The 20,089-nt window shown below is 56.9% G+C and overlaps 1 protein-coding gene across 1 annotated transcript in view; it reads left to right on the top strand.

Moving 5' to 3' along the window:
• The window catches only part of DOCK1 (dedicator of cytokinesis 1), a 491,536-nt gene that overhangs the window by 454,528 nt on the left and 16,919 nt on the right, over positions 1–20,089 (top strand). The window contains exons 41-47 of the mRNA XM_062215058.1: positions 2,208–2,349; positions 2,480–2,558; positions 4,221–4,305; positions 6,502–6,588; positions 8,856–9,032; positions 9,691–9,774; positions 15,451–15,588. Of these exons, the coding sequence (XP_062071042.1) occupies positions 2,208–2,349; positions 2,480–2,558; positions 4,221–4,305; positions 6,502–6,588; positions 8,856–9,032; positions 9,691–9,774; positions 15,451–15,588 (792 nt within the window). The remainder of the gene's footprint in view (positions 1–2,207; positions 2,350–2,479; positions 2,559–4,220; positions 4,306–6,501; positions 6,589–8,855; positions 9,033–9,690; positions 9,775–15,450; positions 15,589–20,089) is intronic.

The following is a 20,089-nucleotide window of genomic DNA, read 5'->3' as shown; positions in this document are numbered from 1 at the left end:
ATGTATTAAATATTGCTGAATTTCTGGGATCTCTGGCTCCATGTAGCCTTATAAGGTACCCGTACTATGTATTTATATTTCTAATTAAGACTACATATTACTTTGGTTTCTGCCCAACATTACTTTAAAGAAATAGAACATTTTTCTTCCATAATGGTACCTTAAGACAGACCTAAATACACAGTGAAAAAAACATTCAGTTCTTAAAGTGTCCCTTCAGTAGTGATTTATCGGAACGCAGAGCGAGCTGGGACTCGGCGAGGCGTGGCCCCAGCCTGTCCGGGCTGCCCTGGGAAGTACCTGCGCCCGGCTGACTTGTGGCCAGCGCACGTCTATTGCTCACAGTTCTGGAGGCTGGAAGCCTGAGACCCAGGCACCATCAGATTCAGCGTGTCGCCTGGTGTGGGCCTGTGCCTGTGGCTGCTGCCTGCTGTGCGTCCCCTGGGGCAGAAGGGGAGAGAGCTGCCTGGGCCCTGGTGACCTGGCCTCCAGGAAAGGCCCCGCCTTCTAGCACCGTCCCCATGGTGATGAGGCCTCTGTGTGCGTAAGACTTCTGGGAGGACACAGCTTTCAGACCACAGCAAGGCTCAATCAGCTGAGCACCGGAGGATCGCTCTTGCTTGTTGAAAATCCGTTATTTTAACAAAATTGTATTTGACTTCAAGCTAAGTCTTTAGGAGGTGGTTGGGAAAATATGCACAGTGCAACCCTGTTCCCTCTGTGTCTGTTGGTCTGTTGCCCTCTTTTTTTTTTTTTTTTTTTTTTTGACAGGCAGTTAGTGAGAGAGAGAGACAGAGAGAAAGGTCTTCCTTCCGTTGGTTCACCCCTGAAATGGTCTCTCTGGCCAGCGCACTGCGCCGATCTGAAGCCAGGAGCCAGGTGTTTCCTCCTGGTCTCCCATGGGGTGCAGGGCCCAAGGACCTGGGCCATCCTCCACTGCCCTCCCGGGCCACAGCAGAGAGCTGGACTGGAAGAGGAGCAGCTGGGACAGAATCCGGCGCCCTGACCGGGACTAGAACCCGGGGTGCTGGCACTGCAGGCGGAGGATTAGCCTAGTGATTCGTGGCGCCTGCCCTGTTGTCCTCTTTGCCTTCAGCTTCTGTCCAGGGGTTGCTACGGCTACGGCAGGGCTGTACCTTGTCTTGTGACCTGCCAACCTGGAGACTGTCAGCCAGTGCTCCCTAAATGAAGGTGCCCGGTACAGTCCGACCTCCCAGGCTCCGTGGAATCTGCCCTTGTGCCGTCTGCTCCCTGTCTTTGCCGCAATTTGCTTCTGGCCTGAGACAGCCCTGCGGTGGGCAGGAGAGGCGTCTGTCCCCCTGCCCACTCGCTGCCTCCTTTCTGTGACCACAGTGGGCAACCCCTGCGTGGATGGACCCCCCTTGCAGGAAGGGGCCTTTCCTTGCCGGCAGGCTTACAGTGTGGCTGTGCCACGCCCGGGGTGGACATGGCCTCCACAGTCAGCCTACAGTCAGGAAGAACTCTCACCCTGCTCCCTGCAGCGTCACCAAGCCCAGCCTTGTTGAACCACCCTTTGGAGGGACAAACATGTCATCTGCGATGGACAAAACCCAGCCCTTGGGAGGGCCTTGTGTGTTTTATCTCATCTCTCACTGATGAATAACTACCAGCACAGCCACCGTGAATGCCTAAGATAGTCCCACCGCCGTCCGTCCACCAGGGCAGGCCAAGGGCCCCGCCCCTGCCTGCTTGGGTCTGGCTCCCCCTTCCCGCAGCCCTGTGGGTCTCTTGTGTGTGTCTCGCAGAAGCCTGCTCAGGGTGGCCGTGCTCAGGTTCCGGAGCCCCAGCTGAATCTCTTGTGTCTTAAATTCCTTTTGGCAGAGTGAGAAGTACTTAATTAGGGCCTGCCTGGAGAATGAAGCCATCATCCACCTGCCCTGGCTGCCGCTTGCTTTCTGCCCATCTCCTGCGTGGGCCTCCGGGTGCATGTGCTTCTCACAGCTTCTGTATTGGGTTTTACTGGGAAGATGGGCGCAGACCAGACGACTCGGGTGCTGCTTCCGCAGCGTTCGCGCGCGGGGCTGGTGGCCGTGGCTTCCTGGTTCCTCACCCCAATGTGTCACAAGTCGCCCTTCACTTCCCTGGCGTACTCTTTAAGTGGTCAGGCTCGCCCCAGTGCCTTGGCCTGCCAGCCTTCCCTGGCCCTGCCCCGAGGTGTCTGCTTTAACGAGTGCCGCTGTTCCCAGGGAAAAGTCTTCATTTACCGAGGGAAAGAGTACGAGCGCCGGGAGGACTTCGAAGCGCGGCTGCTGACTCAGTTTCCAAACGCCGAGAAGATGAAGACGACATCTCCCCCGGGCGACGACATCAAGAACTCTCCCGGACAGCGTATCCTTTAGCCCCGCGCCCCGTCGAAGCCGTCCCCCTCGGGGTGGTTGCCCGTGCCTGGGGTTGGGGGGTCTTCTCCCAGGGCTCACGTCCACGCTGCCGTGCTGACCCTTAACCCCTGACCCCTCAGACATTCAGTGCTTCACGGTGAAGCCCAAGCTCGACCTGCCCCTGAAATTTCACAGGCCCGTGTCCGAGCAGATCGTAAGGTAACACCTGCCACCCTCGACCCAGCCCGAGGTGCTGCTCACGCCGTGCCTTGAAGATGAGTTTTAGCCTCTCATGAGCTTCCCAGACACCCTCTCCTCCCCTTTGAAGAGTGGAAACAGCTAATTCTGCCCCCCACACCCCACCCAACGACGTACAAGAGGAAGATGTGGGGTTGTAAATTTATTTTTATTTAGTTGACAGACAGACACAGCTCCCACACACTGGTTCACTCCTCAAACACCTGTAACCACTGAGGCTGGGTGAGGCCGAACCAGGACTCAATCTAGGGCTCCCATGTTGGGGGGCAGGGCTCCAGCCCCTGAGCCATCACCTGCTGCCTCCCAGAGTACACTTTAGCAAGAAGCTGGGGTGCAGAGAGAACCCAGGCATCGCAAGCGGCATCTTCCTACTGCGTCCGAAGCACCAGGGGGTGCGCATTCCCTTGCCGCGCTCCAAGGGAGGGGACGGCAGCCCGTCTTCTCGGATGTCTGTCCCGGGAAGTGGGGTCTGCGCTGGAGCTCTGCAGCCCTTCCCCCGCCTCGCCCACACCAGTCTGAGGGAGACCTGCGGTGCGGGTCAGGTGTTTGAGGTTCACCAGGGGGCTGAAGGTTTGCTGCCGGTGCCACACGTGCGGCAGGAGCCCCTCGTCCCGCGGCATGGCAGTCACCACAGTCACAAAACGTGGGATTACGAGGCGCGTTCCAGACCTCGCGCGTCGACTGTCCAAATGGGACAGAGATTTTATGCCTTTCAGTTGAATTGCACCTGACACAGCAATGGTGTAGGAACATCTGCTTTAGCAAATGCCTCTTTGATATTCGGAATTTTCTTTTGTATTTGATCCATGTTCTTGTGGAGAAAAAGAATCAGCCCCTCAGATGGCCAGTGCTCCTCGGGTCTGCTTGTTTGCCTTGTGAAGTTCCGTAGTTCCTTGAACCCACCTTCATTTCCTTGACCTTTCAGTAGTGCTAATGGCAGGAAAACTAGGCCTCTGTTTAGTTACGAATGATTGCTTTCAGAAAGCGTGCATTTTAAGGTCTGCAACATCGGTTTCCTCAGAGAGAGGCATGAAGCAAAGAGAACCTCAGGCTCTGTTGTAATTCCCTTGGATGTGGGAGCCACAGAAGTCGGCCTCCTGCACCTGCCGCCGGCATCTGCAGCCCCCTCCCACGAGGGAGGAGGCGGTCAGTGTCCCATGCTTGCCGCCCTGGGTGGTTGCAAAACTTGTATTTTGTGGATCTGAAGCTAAAGCATGCCCTTTGAAAATAATAAAAAAATACAATGTTTAAAAATTTAAATACTAAATTATTAAACTGTAAATAAATCATTAAATTATTGAGCTAAAAGGATAAATCACTCCTTAAATTTTCTCGGTGGCAACCCCGTAAGTTAAATACTCAGGCCTTTTTTATCATCCCCTTCACTTCACCTTTTCTCTGTTTTTGCCCATTTCACTCCTACTCAGCGTCTTCTCCCCTGAGGGCCAGCAGGGACAAGGAGGAGGCAAAACTCAATTTGTCCACCTGCCAACGTGTCCCTTCTGAGGCGGCTGCGGGTCAAGGTTGGGGGAGGCTTTCTGGGCTGCGGCGGCTGCCATGCTCCGAGGCCAGATCGGTGGTTTTCTGCGTTAGGCGTCTAAGGGCCCACCTGTCTCTGCCCAGCTTTTACAGGGTGAATGAGGTCCAGCGATTCGAGTATTCTCGGCCCATCCGGAAGGGAGAGAAAAACCCAGACAACGAATTCGCGGTAATTAATAAATAAGTAAATAGCAAACACCCACCCTAAAGAACCTCATCCCACCACCCAGAAAGGTGCCTGGGGAGAAGTGTGGTCTCGAAGGCTGGCGCGGGGCAGCCTCAGTGTCCTTGTCCTGTACAGCTCACCCCCCCAGCCCACCGCATGCCTGTACCACCTCCCCAGTTGTCACAAGCCAAAAAAAGGGCCCCAGGCACTGCCAAGTGTCCCTCGTTACAGACCACTGTGGTAGAATCACGAAGTATTAACACTGACCCTCATGCCCTTAAGAGCTACGCATATGAACTGGTTTACTGGATTCCGGGTTTAAAAGGCATCGGGTCAGCCAGAGGACTTGAAGACCGTAGGATGTCTCCCTCTCTTGCCTGCCAGCCTCCCCCAGGGCCCCTCTCCAGGCCCATGTGCAAGAGGACGTTTGCCCCAGGGACCCTAGGAATGGCTTCCTCTTGGGTGTAGGGGGTGTGGGAGGTCAAAGGTAAATTAGCACCTCCAACAGGGAGCCTCCCTCCTTATGCAGACCCTCGGGCTCCTTCCTGATCCTGGCGGCCCATTCAGGGAAGGCCCCTCAGCCCTGAGCCTGGTTTCCTCCTGTGTCAGGGAGAGAGCTTGCAGCCAGGTGAATTCCAAAGCCTTCTGTGGTTGTAACTTGCTGGTGGTGTCCGGACCAACACCTTATTTCCTGCTCAGTGACTGGTCCCTGCAGGGTCATCTGTAACAGAGCACGCAGCCTGGGCACCGCTGGGGATGCCATGCCAAGAACGGTTCCCAGATAGCTCTGGGATGTCCCTCGTGTAGCTCCCATCCGGCAAGGATAGGTGGTCGCATGCCGTAAAGGAATAGACACAAGGGGGTCAACTGCATTGCTGCGGGCTGCGTGGCCAGCCGGGCGCCGAGCTAAGAATAACCTCGACTCCTGACATTTGGAGCTGGGCTAAGCCTCAGAGGCTGTGTGCTTCTCTCTGGCCCTGGAATCCCCTGATGGCCCCGTTTAGGTCCTCACACACGGATGAAGTGCTCAGAGGCCACGGATTTAGCCCTTACACGCCTGACAAAGCCTCAGGATTCCAGAAAGGGAGGCAGGGGCCAGGGTGGCAGGATTGGAAAACCAGGCTCTGGCCCCCAAGGGCAGGAGGCTGGGGATGCTGCCCCACCAGGCAGGGGCTAACTGTGGCACTCAGGGCCTCAAGCCCTGGTTAAAGGGATCCAGGGCCGGTGAGGAGGAGGGAGACAGAGACAGGGTCTGAGCTGTTGGAAGTGGCCCCTGAAACCCAGGAGAAAACCCAGAGGCCCCTCCCAGGGTGGCTGTGACAGAGAGCACCGGAGCTGTGGTCTAAGGCAGTGCCTGGACAAGCCATCCCCGTGGGGCCTGGCCAGATGTCCGGCTGGACCCGCTTGGAATCTCGGGGGTTTGGGATAAATGTCTTTGAAGAGCCAGGCCCGTTTTCTGGAACTGTTGGAGTTCCATTGCCCCATCTCCAATGCCTGGATGACTACTGGTGAGCCCTGCCACCCCAGGAGCTGGCGTTATGGGGCGCGTTGGAATGGCAGGACGTAGTCAAGAGCAAGGCCATGCACGAAGGCAGGGCTAGGAAGGAGTTAGGGTGCGGGGTCCTGTGCACCCTTCACGGATGCGTGAACTTGTGTTTCTGCCTTGAAACAACTTCCTGCAGTAGGTGACGTGCTCTTTAACAGAGCATACAAATTACAAAGTGGTGTTTTTATTGAAAATATTCATGCACCCACTTTTAAATAGTAAGAAGCCTTGAGCAATAGAGACCAAAATGGTTGTGGCTTCATCTCTTCTTGTATCTTTATGTCCTGGTGGAAACGTACGCTAGTTACGTTAAGCAATTTTAAGCTTAAAATGCTGACTTTTAAAACGTGAGAGGTCCCGCACCTGTGAGTGTCTTTGGAACACAGAGAAAGGCTTGTAGAAAACTCACTCAGTATCTCCCAAAATCCAAGTGCTCACAAGAAGCCTACTCCTCTGGAGGCACAGACAGCCTCCCCACCGACCTTTCATCTTCCTGTGCCAAACACCAGCGAGGTGGCCATGGTCAGGAGATAGGGAGCCTTTGGTGTGTCCCGTGGACTGGGAAGTGCCACCTCGGCGCACACCCTGCTACGCTGAGCACAGGCAAAGCCCCACCCCTGCTCCTAACAAGTGTCTTGTGTGTCCCCCTGCAGAACATGTGGATCGAGAGGACCATCTACACCACGGCCTATAAATTGCCTGGAATTTTACGGTGGTTTGAGGTCAAATCCGTGTTCATGGTAAGGATGTCCCCTTCCCTGAGGTAGCCCCACCCCTGCGACCAGGCACACCCTGGGGTTCCTGTGGCCAGCCTGCACCCCGCGGGCCCTACAGGTCACACGATCGCCCTGCCCCCAACGTGGAGCACAAATGCCACGTATCCCAACGGGCACAGCTTAGGAGAAAGCCGAACTCAGACTTCCTTCCCTCAAACGTGGAAACGCAGCCGTCGCTGTGCTGTTTTGCCAGTTCTCTCCAACAGCTAAGTGAGGAGTTTAAGACAAGTCCTGATTTACGTAAACCCTCCTAAAGATCTTCCTGTGGTTTTGTTGCCTTTTACATGACGGCGCTTGCTCACTTCCTGTGGAAAGGGCCCGAGAACACCCCCCCACCCCGGCCTTTCTGAAAGTAACTGCGATTCCTGCCGCGTCCCCGTGGCCGGATTCCGCAGATAGCGGCCCCCGGCAGCTGTGTCTCCCGAGCGCGCGGCAGACGGCACGGGGATGCCAGGGCTGTGGCACTTTCTGCTCTCGAAAGATCCGGTTGCAATATGTGCGTCCCTGTGTGTGGGGCCCAGCGCCTTTCCCTCCCACCCGGTGGGACCCATCCCAAGAGGGGTGCACTTGCCTCTCAGTCTACACCAAATGCCCGAGCCTCGCAAGGACTCGGCGCTAGGACTGGGCTGGTCCCACCCCTCTTGTTCCTTGCCCATGGGGACGAGCTCTGGGCTGCTCCATGAGCCTTTCCCTAGCTCTGCCAGACCCCTACCCACAAAGCCTCCTCAGAGTCCGAAGGGCTCTCTCTGCCCCTTCCTGGGGCCACTTCCGCTCTGTCCCCCGGGGGTGCAGTGTCTGTGCCCACAGAGGCCCCTGCAGCACCTGGCAGGTGGGAGGCTTCGGAGGTCATGTGTCCAGTGCTGGGGCAGTTGGGAGGGCCAGGAGCAGGCTGTTCCCATGGACACACCAGTCCACCTAAGGAGCCTCAGCTGTGGACTCACTCCCATGAGCCTCTGGGCCTGGGATGGGGCAGCCCTGACCCAGTTCTTCCCCAGCTGCCTTGGCCTTTTGGAACTGGACGCCTGGCCATCCCAGAGCGGCATGGCTGGCATCCTGCCGCGTCTGCTGGGACCAGTGCCCTCGGGATATCTTTGGGGGCAGCAGCAAGCCCTGTTTGATTAGAAATAAGAAACAGTTCTTTCCTGAAGCCAGAGAGTTCAGCCACTGGGAGTCCATGCTTGGGGGGCGTGAGCTGGGGACGCTCCATTCCAGAGGCTGTCGGAGCCGGGCACAGGGTAAGGGTGGCGTTCCTGGAACACGTGCTATTCGGGGCACAACCAAGGGACAGCTCAGCCGTGTGCACCTGGTTGGCCACATTTGTACATCAGGACCATCCACACCGTCCCTCCATCAGCCCCATGGCCTGCAAAAGCCTCTGGTCAGTGCCCCTCCCAGCCACCAAGGACGTCACTCCTGGGGCTCTGCTCAGAGCAAGAAGCAAGCAGGAGGCCCGGGGTTCCTGGGCAGGGGTGGGGCCCATCTCGCCTCTGTGGGAGGGTCAGAGCACTGTTGAGGTCACCCCCGACGTGATCCCTGGTGGCCCAGCCTCAGGGGAGGCAGTGGGTCGGCTCCCACGAGCCCAGCGGGAGGTGTGGTCCCTGCTGCAGACATGGCCATGTTCTCGAGACACCGTAACGCTGAGCTAGCAGGGCCCCGGAGGCTGGGGGCGAGTGGCTGCTCCTCCTGCCTCCTGCCCCGAGGGGCTCCCTGGCAGCCTGGGAGATTGTGTCGGGAGTGAGGAGGCGCCTCCGTGGCCATGTCCCTGATCAGACCGCACGCGGGCTGCTGCAGCGTTCCTGGGCTCCCTGTGGTCTTCGCTCTGTCAGACGAGCAGGGACCAAGAGCGTGGCTGAGGTCCTCTGTGAAGCAGACACCACCCCGAGCTGCGTGTTCTGGGATGACCTCACACACGCATGTGCACACATGTGCATGAGCACACACACACACCCCCAGAGCTGAGCGGCTTGGCTTCTCTCGTCCTTTTGAGATTTTCACGTGAGAGCTCCGTCTAGGGAAACAAGCAGTGACACAAGGTGCCACTGCCCTTGGCTGGGGCCGAAGTGGTCAGACCCAAAGTATCTGTGGGGGAGAAAGGTGCACGGGGACGTGAGGAGCAGGCCCCATCCTGGCACACTGCCCTCTGGCAAGGACCCGGGAGCTGCCCCAGCTGAGGACCCCGGCTGTGGGCGCAGCAGCTGGGCTGACCTGGGGCCGACTTCTCTCCTTTGCAGGTGGAAATCAGCCCCCTGGAGAATGCCATCGAAACCATGCAGCTGACCAACGACAAGATCAACAGCATGGTGCAGCAGCACCTGGACGACCCCAGCCTGCCCATCAACCCCCTCTCCATGCTCCTGAACGGCATTGTGGACCCCGCCGTCATGGGGGGCTTTGCAAACTACGAGAAGGCATGTGACGTGGCCGTTTGCTCCTTCGGCCCCACCCAGGACAGGCCGGAAGCTCCAGACACTGTCTCCAAGTGCAGCACGGATCCTGGTCTCTGAGCAGTCCCAGCAGTGACAGGGCCAAGGCCAGGCAGCGGCAGCCGCTGCAGGAACAGCAGAGCCTGACCCAGGCTCAGCTCCCTGGGCATCCTCAGATGGCCAGAGGCCTCTGGAGAGTACACCCCAGGAGGCTTTCAGGGGGCCTGGGATCGTTACGTGCCAAGAGATAACAGTTGGAGAGAAACAGGGAAGAATCCAAATGTTAGGTAGAAAGGGGGCGCCGGTACCAGGGAGGGATCATTCACCTTGGGCAGAGCAGGCTGCTGCCTTCAGGTGTGGGTTGGGCCCGGGGCAGGTGCAGGCTGGGAGTCCTGGGCGTATGAGCAGCTGGGAGGGCTGTGTCCCCATGCTGGCTCTGCTGGGCTCCAAGGACTCGGGGTGCAGACCTGAGCAGCCCCGCTGGCTGCCGCTTTGCTCCATTGTGTGGTGTTTGACGTCACTGCACTTTTTGACCTGGGCCTGGGGTGAGCTCTGCACAGGCGAGGGTAAGGGTCTGTTTTACACAGGGCTGGTGCATCCCTCTTGGATGAGCAGGGGTACTGAGATGCTCCGTCTCCCGCAGGCTTTCTTCACCGAGCGGTACCTGCAGGAGCATGCCGAGGCCCATGAACAGATCGAGAAGCTCAAAGACCTGATTGCCTGGCAGGTAGGGGGTCCCGTGGTACCCTTGCATGGTTAGAGGGGGACGTTGGGCCCCTTGCCGCAGGCCCAGCCAGCAGGGAGGCTTCTGCAGGGTGGACAGAGTGCACCTGACCGCGTGTGCCCTGCAGAAGCCCACCGCCACCACTGCCATAATGAACTCAACACCTGGGCTGCACTCATTAGTTTGAATCCCCCCCAGTTTTTTTTTTTCTTGCCTATGAGCAAGGTCTCCTTTATTGCTTTGCTCAGTGAATCGGCTGCTGGAGGATCTTCCTCTCTCTGGGATTGCCAGATCAGAACATGAGGGCAAGTTCAAAGCCACAAAGCCCTTGGCTCTGGCGTGTGCCAGGAAAGGCGCCGGCGCTGGCAGTCCTTGTGGAGTGTGGCCTCGGCAGCTGCAGCGCCCTCCCCACACGCCCTGGCCAGCGCTGGGGGCCGTGTGAGTCCTCCTCTCTGTGTTCCAAGCCGTGAGTCCACATATTCTGTGGCTTTTCTGCTCGTGCTCCCCAGGCTCCCCGAGCCTTTGTGAGAGAGCCACGCCTTCCCCAGGGGGTGGGTCACTCTGGGCGCAGGCTCGTGTCTGTTTGCTGGTGTAGGTGCTCCTTGGGGCCTTCCTCAGCTGCGTGAGGTGGGGGACGTGCCGGCCCCATTCTCACGAGAGCTTGGCCTGCACCTGCTCTGCTGCTTTGGGTGACTGTTTTCTCCTGTGGGCAGCTAGGAGGCGCTGTCCCCACCATCCTCTCCTGCTGCCCCACACGGCAGGCTGGGCAGTGGGGGAGGTGGACATGAGGGTCTGCCTGCTCCACTTGGCTTACCCAGGAGCCCCAGGCTCCCAGTCAGGGGCTGGAGATCCTGTGTCACTTACCTCTGCCCAGCGGGCACAGGGCAGAGCCGCTGCAACAAGGAGACATCCCTGTGGGCATCTTACTCTGGCTGGCCCCGTGGAACCTCATTCTAGCGGCTTCTCTGTCGTCAGCACACTGACCAATGAGATCTTTGGGGATAGTGAGGCTGAACTTTGTTTCTGAGCTCAGTTACCCATCCTCCTAATTTGCGTTCAGATTCACAAGATATCCTGGATTTTCATAACTCGAAGGACTTACAACACCTTCCCTATATGTACACAAAGATGTTTATGTATGACCATAATCCAATGTACATGACATAAAGTGTACTGATTTAAAGTGTGTGGTTCAGGGGCCGGCGCTGTGGCTCACTTGGTTAATCCTCTGCCTGTGGCACAGGCATCCCATATGGGCATCAGGTTCTAGTCCTGGTTGCTCCTCTTCCAGTCCAGCTCTCTGCTGTGGCCCGGGAGGGCAGTGGAGGATGGCCCAAGTCCTTGGGCCCTGCACCCGCATGGGAGACCAGGAGGAAGCATGTGGCTTCAGATCGGCGCAGTGTGCCGGCCATAGCAGCCATTTGGGGAGTGAGCCATTGGAAGGAAGACCTTTCTCTCTGTCTCTCTCTCTCTCTGTCTGTAACTCTACCTGTCAAGTAAATAAATCAAGTGTGTGGTTCAGTGGCTTTAGTGCATCCACACTGCCATACAGCCATCACCACCGTCCATCCCCAGAGCTCTTTCCTCTTGCCAGACTGCGACTGCGTTCATCAAGCAAGCCCTCTCCCCACCCACACTGCCACTCTACTTCCTGTCCCCATGACGGGGCTGCACAGGATGGGTCCTTTCGTGTCTGACTTATTTCCTGTAACGTAGCAGCTCCGGGGTCACCCGCAGTGGCGGGCGTCAGAACATCGCTCCTTTTGAGGGCTGAGTAACGCTCCATGGCATGAGCCCACCCACTCGGCGTTCTGTAAAGCCGGTCCTGGGACCTGGGTTGTTTCTACCCTGTGGCCATTGCGAATCCTGCTGCGAGGCCAGGGCACACAAGGGCGCGTCCACGCACTTGTTTGGCTGTGCTTCCTGGGGTATCCCCCCCACCCCGGCCCTGGAATTCCAGCGGTTAGTGTTCCACCTTTTGTTATTTGAAGAATCTCCAAACTTGCATAGGGTACTGCACCAGTTTTACATTCCCAGTTTCTCTGCCTCCTGGCCACGTTTGTTGCCTTGTTCTGTTTGGTTCCGGTAACAGCCATTCTAAAGCCTATGAGGTTGTATGTGGGTGGGTGGTGTACATGTACACACACATAAAAATACACGCAGCTCATGGAAAATCACATGAGAAACTCGGCGTGGACTTAGGTTTTTGCAGCAGAGTGAACCCTACCTCTGACTCCATTCTTTCCACAGACTTCTAGAAGTGCCCTCGTATACATAGCTACTTTTTTTTTTAACACAGAGTACCTTAAAAGGGGTAAAAAATCCAGCTTTCTCATAAATCTGCATGCATTTGAGATCTGTTTGCCTTGGAACGGTTTTGTCATCAACCCTTGGAGCCGGTTGGCAGTGGCCGTAGTGGCCCGTGGTCGGTGGTTCCTCTGCGTGAAATTTCAGCCTCTTGTGGCAGCCTCCGTTACTGAAAAGACAGGAGGGAGTTTAAAAATTGGAGTGATTCTGTTTAGACGTTGTAGAAGCGAAGGAGGACAAAATTCAAAACTCTTCTGACGGCTGTAACACAAAAACTAGTTTGGTCTGCAAAAGTTCTATTGATTTCTTTTTTCCTGTAAGCTCTTACAGCAAATTGGATTTTAAGAGTTTCCAGTCCTACAGAGGAAAATAATTTGTTCCCCAGAGAGCAACTGTGTGTCAGCACTGTGTCATCACCTGTAATAGCTATATTAAAGGGAGAATTTTAAAGCAGCTCTTGGGAAAGTTGAAAGAAAGAATCTGTTTTATAGCAACTTCATTAAATCAAAGAGTGAGGAGAAATACATATTCAAAACATTACCTGGGACTTCGCTTTCATTTGCAAATGTTTTGAAAACCCGTGTCTTAGTAATGGAGCCAGAGAGTCATTAAAAACAGGCAGTTTGGGGTTTCGGGGGTTTTTTTGCTCCCATCAGTACAGGGCGAGGGTTTCTTCCTGGGACTCGGGGGTTCCGGTCACAGGTGTGTGTACGTACGAATGGGCAGCAGCTCTGTGCCCAGAGTCCTTTGTGAAGTCTGGCTCGTGAGTCCCAGGCAGCTCGCCGCCTCTGCTGGCTGTCTCTGAAGCAGAGTGCGAGGCTGGGGTCAGGTGCAGGCTGCCTGGTGTCTCCTCTGTGTTCGCCAATGACACCAGGTCCTGCCGCGTGTCCAGACACATGTCCACGTGTGCTTTCAGCTGCCTCCGTGTGTATGTGTTTCTCTCCCCACGTGTGCCAAGATGAAAGACCAAAGTCCTCATCCCCAGCCCATGACAGGCACGGCTGCTGTGGCCGGGCTGGAGCCTTGGGAGCACTGAGGGGGCTCCAGGTGTCCTGGGCAGCTGGCAGTGTGTGGATCAGCAGGGGACAGGCAGGAGGAGACGTCGAAGCCAGCACTGCCCGTTGGGATGGGGCGTGTGACAGTGGCCCTCAGCTTGGAGGGATTAGAGGGACGGCTTTGGGAAAGCCTTCCTCCGCTCCGGGCTCTGGGAAACTCTTCAGGGGTGAGGGTTCCTGGGGCCCCCCTATAGCAAATAGAGGCTCTGGGGACGGAGTTCTCATATCTACCCAGGAGGCTTTGATGCACGGCTGAGTTGGAGCCCCTGAACCAAAGGGCCTCAGGATTCCGTTTCGAACCCGGCAGCTCTGACTTGTGTATCATGTACTCACGCGTGGGTGTGTGTTTGCACAGAATGTCTTGCTATTCTCTTGTAGGATCACAGCTGTAGCTCAGCCCCTAGTAGACAAACAGGGGCCCAGATCCCACCCCCAAAGAAGTTCCTATGTGATCAGCGTCAGGGACTGTTGAGAGTGACCGGTTCTTACACCTTCTAAGTTCCGCTGGCCAAATTGCAGTTAGAGTCTTAGCAGTGACCCAAACCAGGTGGTCTGAACTCATCTCCTCCAAGAAGACACACCCCAGATGTGAAGAATCTAATGTAGAGGTTTTTTTTTTTTAAGATTTATTTATTTATTTGAAAGTCAGAGTTAAACAGAGAGAGGAGAGGCAGAAAGAGGTCTTCCATCTGCTGGTTCACTTTCCAATTAGCTGTGACGGCCAGAGCTGCACCAATCCAAAGCCAGGAGCCAGCAGCTTCTTCCAGGTCTTCCACGTGGGTGCAGGAGCCCAAGGACTTGGGCCATCTTCTGCTTTCCCAGACCATAGGCAGTGAGCTGGATTGGAAGTGGAGCAGCTGGGACTTGAACCAGCGCCCATATGGGATGCCGGCACTGCAGGAGGCGGCTTTACCCACTATGCCACAGTACTGGCCCCCTAATGTAGAGTTTTTATCTCACCTGCCAAACAATGAGAGGGTTAGGTTGAAATCTGCATGTTTGGGAGACAGCTGTGCTACCAGAAGTGCTCCGAGGACCTGGGGGACCTTGGTTGCCCACGGGCAGCTCAGGAAGCAAACGTAGCACCGCGAGCGTGCTCTGTTCCTGGGCGCCCGGTCCAGCCCCGGGAAATCCACTCCACGTGAGTGACTGCTGTGGAGCATGAAAACCCCCCGTGGGTTCTGGAATCCCCCCTGCCTGCTGCTCTTTCGGGAGTAACCGGCCAGAAAGGCGTCATGGGCCCTCGTGTCGGCAAGACTGACGTCCGAGTCATTGCAGCCTGCAGGTGTCCGGGTGGGCGGCGAGCACCCGGAGCCCCTGCCCATGCCCTCCTTCCCTAAGAGGCAACGGCTGTGCGCTATAAATGGCAACTAAATACGTGTCGTGCGTGGATTCATCTTGATAAGATTTCTTGAATTTGTTCACATGAAATTCGATTGTGTACTTACTCTCCTTCTTACTAATAAACCTGCTCGTTAAGATCGCTGTTCTGCGCTAGCAGGAAAATCTGGTTTTAATCGGTATTCTGATTTAATTATAAATTATTAAGCGGAAACCTCTTAGCTTGATTCCCTTGAAGATCGTCTGAGCACCATGGGGGAAGCAGAGGCCAGAGGCGGGAGGGAGGCCGTTTCCTGCCTGGCCACCGACAGCAGTGAGTCTCAGGAGCTCTGTCAGCTGTGGGAAGGAAAAGGTCTCTCTGGTGACACTTGCAAAGGTCAGCTCCATGCCACTCTGGGGAGCGAAATGCTGGCATGGATATTCTATGGCAGCATTGTCAGCGGAGACGCGATTATTTTTAGTGTTAAGGAGACATAAACTTGGGTTTCCTTTCCAATAAGAATATCCTTCGGGACCACAGATCACGTAGCTTTCATTTTTTACATTTTGGCCTAGGGGTCTCCATCACCACTGAAGGCAGCACTTACTCTTAGCTAAAAGACATCGGCACTCTGACATGACCCTTTGCTAACAGAACAAGCTACACCTAAACATATCAAAGCCTCCCTTCCCCAGTTCCAGAGGGGAGACACAGAGAAATCTGTTCTGAGACTGGACACCTGCACATCCGGCCAAGCAGGTGATTGGCCATCGTATGGGAGATGCCGTACTGGCTGTTCCAGCTCAAGACACAAATGATTTTTATTTAAACGCTTTGGTCTCTGGGGATCAGCTCCTGCTGATGTGAGTAACCAGCCAGTTTGATCTGGAAACAAAGGCGGGTGCGTTTGGCACAGTGCCACTTTCCCTTGGTGTGGGTGGTTCTTCCTAAGTCATTAACCAAGAAATACGGAGTGTCAACCTCTGTGTTTTTCAGATTCCATTTTTGGCCGAAGGGATCAGGATCCATGGAGACAAAGTCACAGAAGCACTGAGGCCATTCCATGAGCGAATGGAAGCCTGTTTCAAACAGCTGAAGGAAAAAGTGGAAAAGCAATATGGCGTTCGAACCCTGGTATGTGGGTTTCGCCACGGAGGGTAGGGGATTGGGGTTGTGCATCCCAAGGTCCGGCTGTGACTGGCTCACTGCCCAGAGGGGCTCATGTGTGCCCAGGATGCCTGCAGAGGTGGGTTTGAGGAAACTCAGACCCCCCCTCCGCCGTTCTGCCACTTCCTCTCAGTAACTGGAAATGTCGGATCACCTGCTGGAACACTGTGGACCCTTTGTGTCTGGGGTGGTGGCCCATGGCCCTTGGATGGTTCACAGATCCCACTCCTGTGTTCCCACAACACACGCACACACACGCACACACCTGCTTACGTAACCCAAGAGCAGGAGCACTCGCGATTCCCTAAAGCAGAGGTGTTGCCTGCATGCAGTCCAAAGCCCATGTCTAAGAACTGTAGCCATGAGGGAGAAGGGATGCATACTGAGGTTTGCAACTATCGGCCCAGACCGACCTTCTCAAGGAAGAGGTGGGTGATCCGGGCAAAGGAAGCCAAGTATGAGGAGAGAAGACACCGCGCTGGGAAGCGAGGCCCTCAGCAAAGCTGGGAGGCAGGCGTTTGGATGGTGAGCCAGAGGCCAGTGCAGACACAGGCATGCCTGGGGCGGAAGACTAATCTCAGGGCGGCAGTGGGAAAGGCACCCAACCTCCGAGGGCCTGGAACACCAGGCAGGGGCTGGGAGGCTGAGGCGGAACCAGACTCTTGCTGTGAGTCCAAGAAAGGTTTCTGAGAGCTGGGGCCGGATCAGGAGTGGGAGGGAAAGAGCAGTTTGTGATTTTCAGTGACGCGAAGAGCAAGCCCTGTGCTGGAGGTCTTGCAGCAGGCTTGAGACAGTCCTGCTGGGCGTGGCCGAGCCCCCAGGTCTCCCAGCCCAGGCCAGACGGGGGTTGGGCCTGACCATGGGCCCTGGTCTGCAAGCCCATGGCCGAGCCCCCAGGTCTCCAGCCCAGGCCAGGCCAGGGATGGGCCTGACCATGGGCCCTGGTCTGCAAGCCCAGCAGGTGGGAATCTGACTGCCAGCCCAGCGGGAGCCACTGCCGACAAGCAGCCTCGGACTCAGGGTGCTGTCCCGGGAGCCCCTCACGAGGCCCAGTCTCAGAGGCCAGAGTCCTGCGTCGTGCCTGGTGCTGCACAGCTCCCAGCTCACTGCAGTCGGAGTTGTGCAGCAAGAAGCGCTTGGCGCAGGTGTCCTGAGCGTCTCGGTCAGAGCTCCAGGCTGCTCCTGATTCTAAGAGAGAAATGCTTGGGGCATCGTGAGGTTTCCTTACTGAGTGAGAAGCTTCCACATTTAGCAATCACGTAATAAATACCCCCCCAGGCTTCCCGCTTCTCTGCAGTGGTGCTCGCTGCCCGGCACAGGTGGAGGGAAAGGCCAGGGCCAGAGGTGGGAGGGGGTGGGTGGTGGCAGTGTCTCCCAGCCGAGAACAGGTTCCCCCTGTTGCACCCACCGTGCCATCCTTGGCTGAACCAGCGGTGCCCACCACCCCTTGAGACCGTGCTGTTCCCTCCAGCTTCCCAACATCCCCTGCCAGGGCAGCCAGGACCGGAAGTGAGGAGGGCATCTCCCCCCACCCCCCGGAGCTGCCTTCCCTCTGCCTCCCCCTCCATCCTGGGACTGCAAAGGCAGACAGTGCCGCCAGGCTTCTTGGAGCCAGCCAAGAGGCAGGGCAGACACCCTTGTCATTCCCTGAGAAATGTGGCCAGAAAGAGCAGGCAGTCTGGGGAGAGCCTTTCCTGTCTTATCTGCATCTGCGAGTACCTTGAAAAGCAATATAGCATCATACTGTTTCCAAAGAGATGGATTTACAAATAAAAAGCCTATGGAAAGGACATAAACCATTTTGTCAATTTTCCTGAGCCAGCCTAAGCCCTAAAAAGAGAGGATTTGAACACCGTCTGACTTCATAATACACAGGCCCCCCACACGCTCCGTGTCAGCCTCCATCCGGCCAGTCCTGGGCTCTGAGGCGCCACCGGCCCCTGGATGGGAGCCCAGCAGCCTGGCCTCCCCGGCCCCGAGAGAGTAAGGCTTGCAGATCCCAGGCCCGAGGGAAGAGAGACCGTGACTGCCAGCTACACCCAGCTCAGCCCCTGCCTTTAAACTCAGCAAAAAGCCGTGTTTCTCATCCCACCTTCATCTTCCTCCCCTTCCTCCTCCGAGTCAGGTGAGGGACAGGAGGGAACCTGCTCTGTCCACTTGTGTGCCCATCATCCCCAAGGCCGGGTGCTCCTCCCCCTGCACCCTGGACCACCTCTTTAGCTGCTCTGAAACTGCAGGTTACCTCCCACCCTTGGCCCCCTGTGCCCAGTCGCCCTTCGACCCCTGCCCTGGCCACAGCCACACCACCCCCCAGTCAGGCTGAAGACAGGCCCGGGGTCATCCTTCATGGCTGCCCCATGTGGGGGCTCGCCAGGGTCTTCTGGTCCCATGGAGGGGCCCCTGACCTGGCCTCTGTCTCCAGGGCTTCTCACCCTCCACACCTTGCACAGATAGCTGGGCCGGTTCCTGGGTTTTCTCCCTGGAATCCACAGGACCCAGGGCCCCTCCTCGGCTGCTGACAGAGCTGTTGGTTGGGAGGCTGAGCTGAGGGCGCCCTCCTTGTGAGCCAGTTCCAGCCTCACCCACTCCCGGGGATTATTTCACAGGTGGGGAGAAGGGTGTGACGTGACAGCATCAGCCAGGTGACACGTGCAGACGGGGGGGGGGGGGGGCTGTAAGTGCTGCTGTCTCTGCCCTGGGGGAGGGGCATCAGGTCAGTGCTCCACACTGCACACAGGCTGTCCCCGACCTGCCCAGACCCTCTCGCCACCTACCCCTCTGAAGGACAGTGTCACCCTCTGTGGGTCTTCTGCCCATGGCTGCTATCTGTGTGGCATCTGCCAAGCACGTTTCCAGGGACCTGCGACATGCGCCTGCTTCTCACCTTCCTGGTAAAGCCCCGGTCGTCGTCATTAAATTCAGTTAATCCAGGAAGTGGGCGTTGGCACTGGGCCTCCCAGTTAAGACACCCACGTCCACGTCCCACGTCGGAGTTCCTGGGTTCAGTTCCCACCTCCAGTTCCTGACAGCAGCTTCCTGCTGGTGCGAACCTGGGAGGCAGCAGGTGACGGCCCGAGGAGCTGAGTTCCTGCCATGAACGTGGACGATCTGGATTGAGGTCCTGCTCCTGGCTTCAGTCTGACCAAGCCTTGGCCATTGTGGGCCTTTGGGGAGAGACGCAGGGCATGGGAACATCTCTCCCTCTCTCTCTCTCTCCCCCTCAAAAAAAAAAAAAAAAAAAAGCCCACCTCCCTCCCTCCCACCCCTACCTGTGTCTTAGGGGACAGTAAACACCATGGCTAGTGCAGGTGGGACCTCACAGCCTCTTTGGCTGGGAGACAAAGACACAAAACCTAGAGGCACTGGGCAGGACTGAGATGTGCCTGTAAGAGCAGAAATGGGTTTTTGCTCTGGGCCATCCACAGTCCCACGCTCTGGGGCTTCACCTCTGTTGTCCTCACGCCAGGCCCCTGTGTCTGGGGACAGCTGAAGCTCAGAGCCCACATTCTAGCGTCTCACGCCTGCACTCCTGACCGGCCCTGCGCTTCCAGTAGCTAACACTGTGCTGCTGTACCACAGAGACACGAAGACCAATGTGCCGGACACATGATGGGGTTCACAGCGCCAGGGCCCCAGCCGGCTGCTGGGTGGTCGAGTTCCTTCTCACCACACGCTCAGCTTCATTCCCTTGGGGGCTGCTGGCCATGTCCTCCGAGCCACAGAAATCCCGTAGGCGTGAGATTGCTGGCTCTCTTCCCTTCTTGCCCCCACTTGTATCTGAAGAGGATCCGGTTAGATTCCAGCCACACGTGGTTCCGGGGGAGAGGCAGGGAGGCAGCTCTCCCCGCCCAGGTAGGTGCGATGGTCTACAGAAAGACCGGCACTGTCTCCGGTTCCACCCAGCCAGTTCCCCGCCTCTGTGCCCATCTTCAAAAGCTGCTGTGGAGGAGGAGGTGGGAGAGAGCAAACGGCCAGGGTAGCAGGTCCGGATCAGACAGTGAAGGGGCATGGAGTCCTGCAGAGCTGCCCCGAGAAGAGGCAGTGGCCGAGGTGGGGCGGCTGGTGCCAGAGGTGGCAGACTGGAGAGCCTAACGGGCCCTTCTGTGGGATGGCCAGGAACAGCCAGGACCCAAAACAAGGCCCTCGGGGCTGGATGGGAGACAGGCTGCCGCGTGCTGCCCAGAGGCTGAGGGATGGCCATGGTGAAAACTCGTGGCCACCGGATATTGTGTAGGAAACGTCTTCACAGACAGGGACCATCTGCAGGTGACTGTTCCCCTCTGAGTTTCTGCTGGTTAATGTCAAGGACATCGCCATGGAGATAGCCACTGGTGCCATCACTGGGGCTAAGTCCAAGGCTGACCAGCAAGCTCCAGCTGCACATTGCTGTGAGCCAAGGTCAGCAAACCATGGCCCACTCACTGCACATCTTGTAAATAGAGCTCAACTGGGGCGCAGCCCCTCTCAC

Source organism: Lepus europaeus, chromosome 17 (genome assembly GCF_033115175.1).
Source record: "Lepus europaeus isolate LE1 chromosome 17, mLepTim1.pri, whole genome shotgun sequence".
Lineage (NCBI taxonomy): Eukaryota > Metazoa > Chordata > Mammalia > Lagomorpha > Leporidae > Lepus > Lepus europaeus.
The sequence above is the reverse complement of the archived record's forward strand: the minus strand, read 5'-3'. Positions and strand labels throughout refer to the sequence as shown.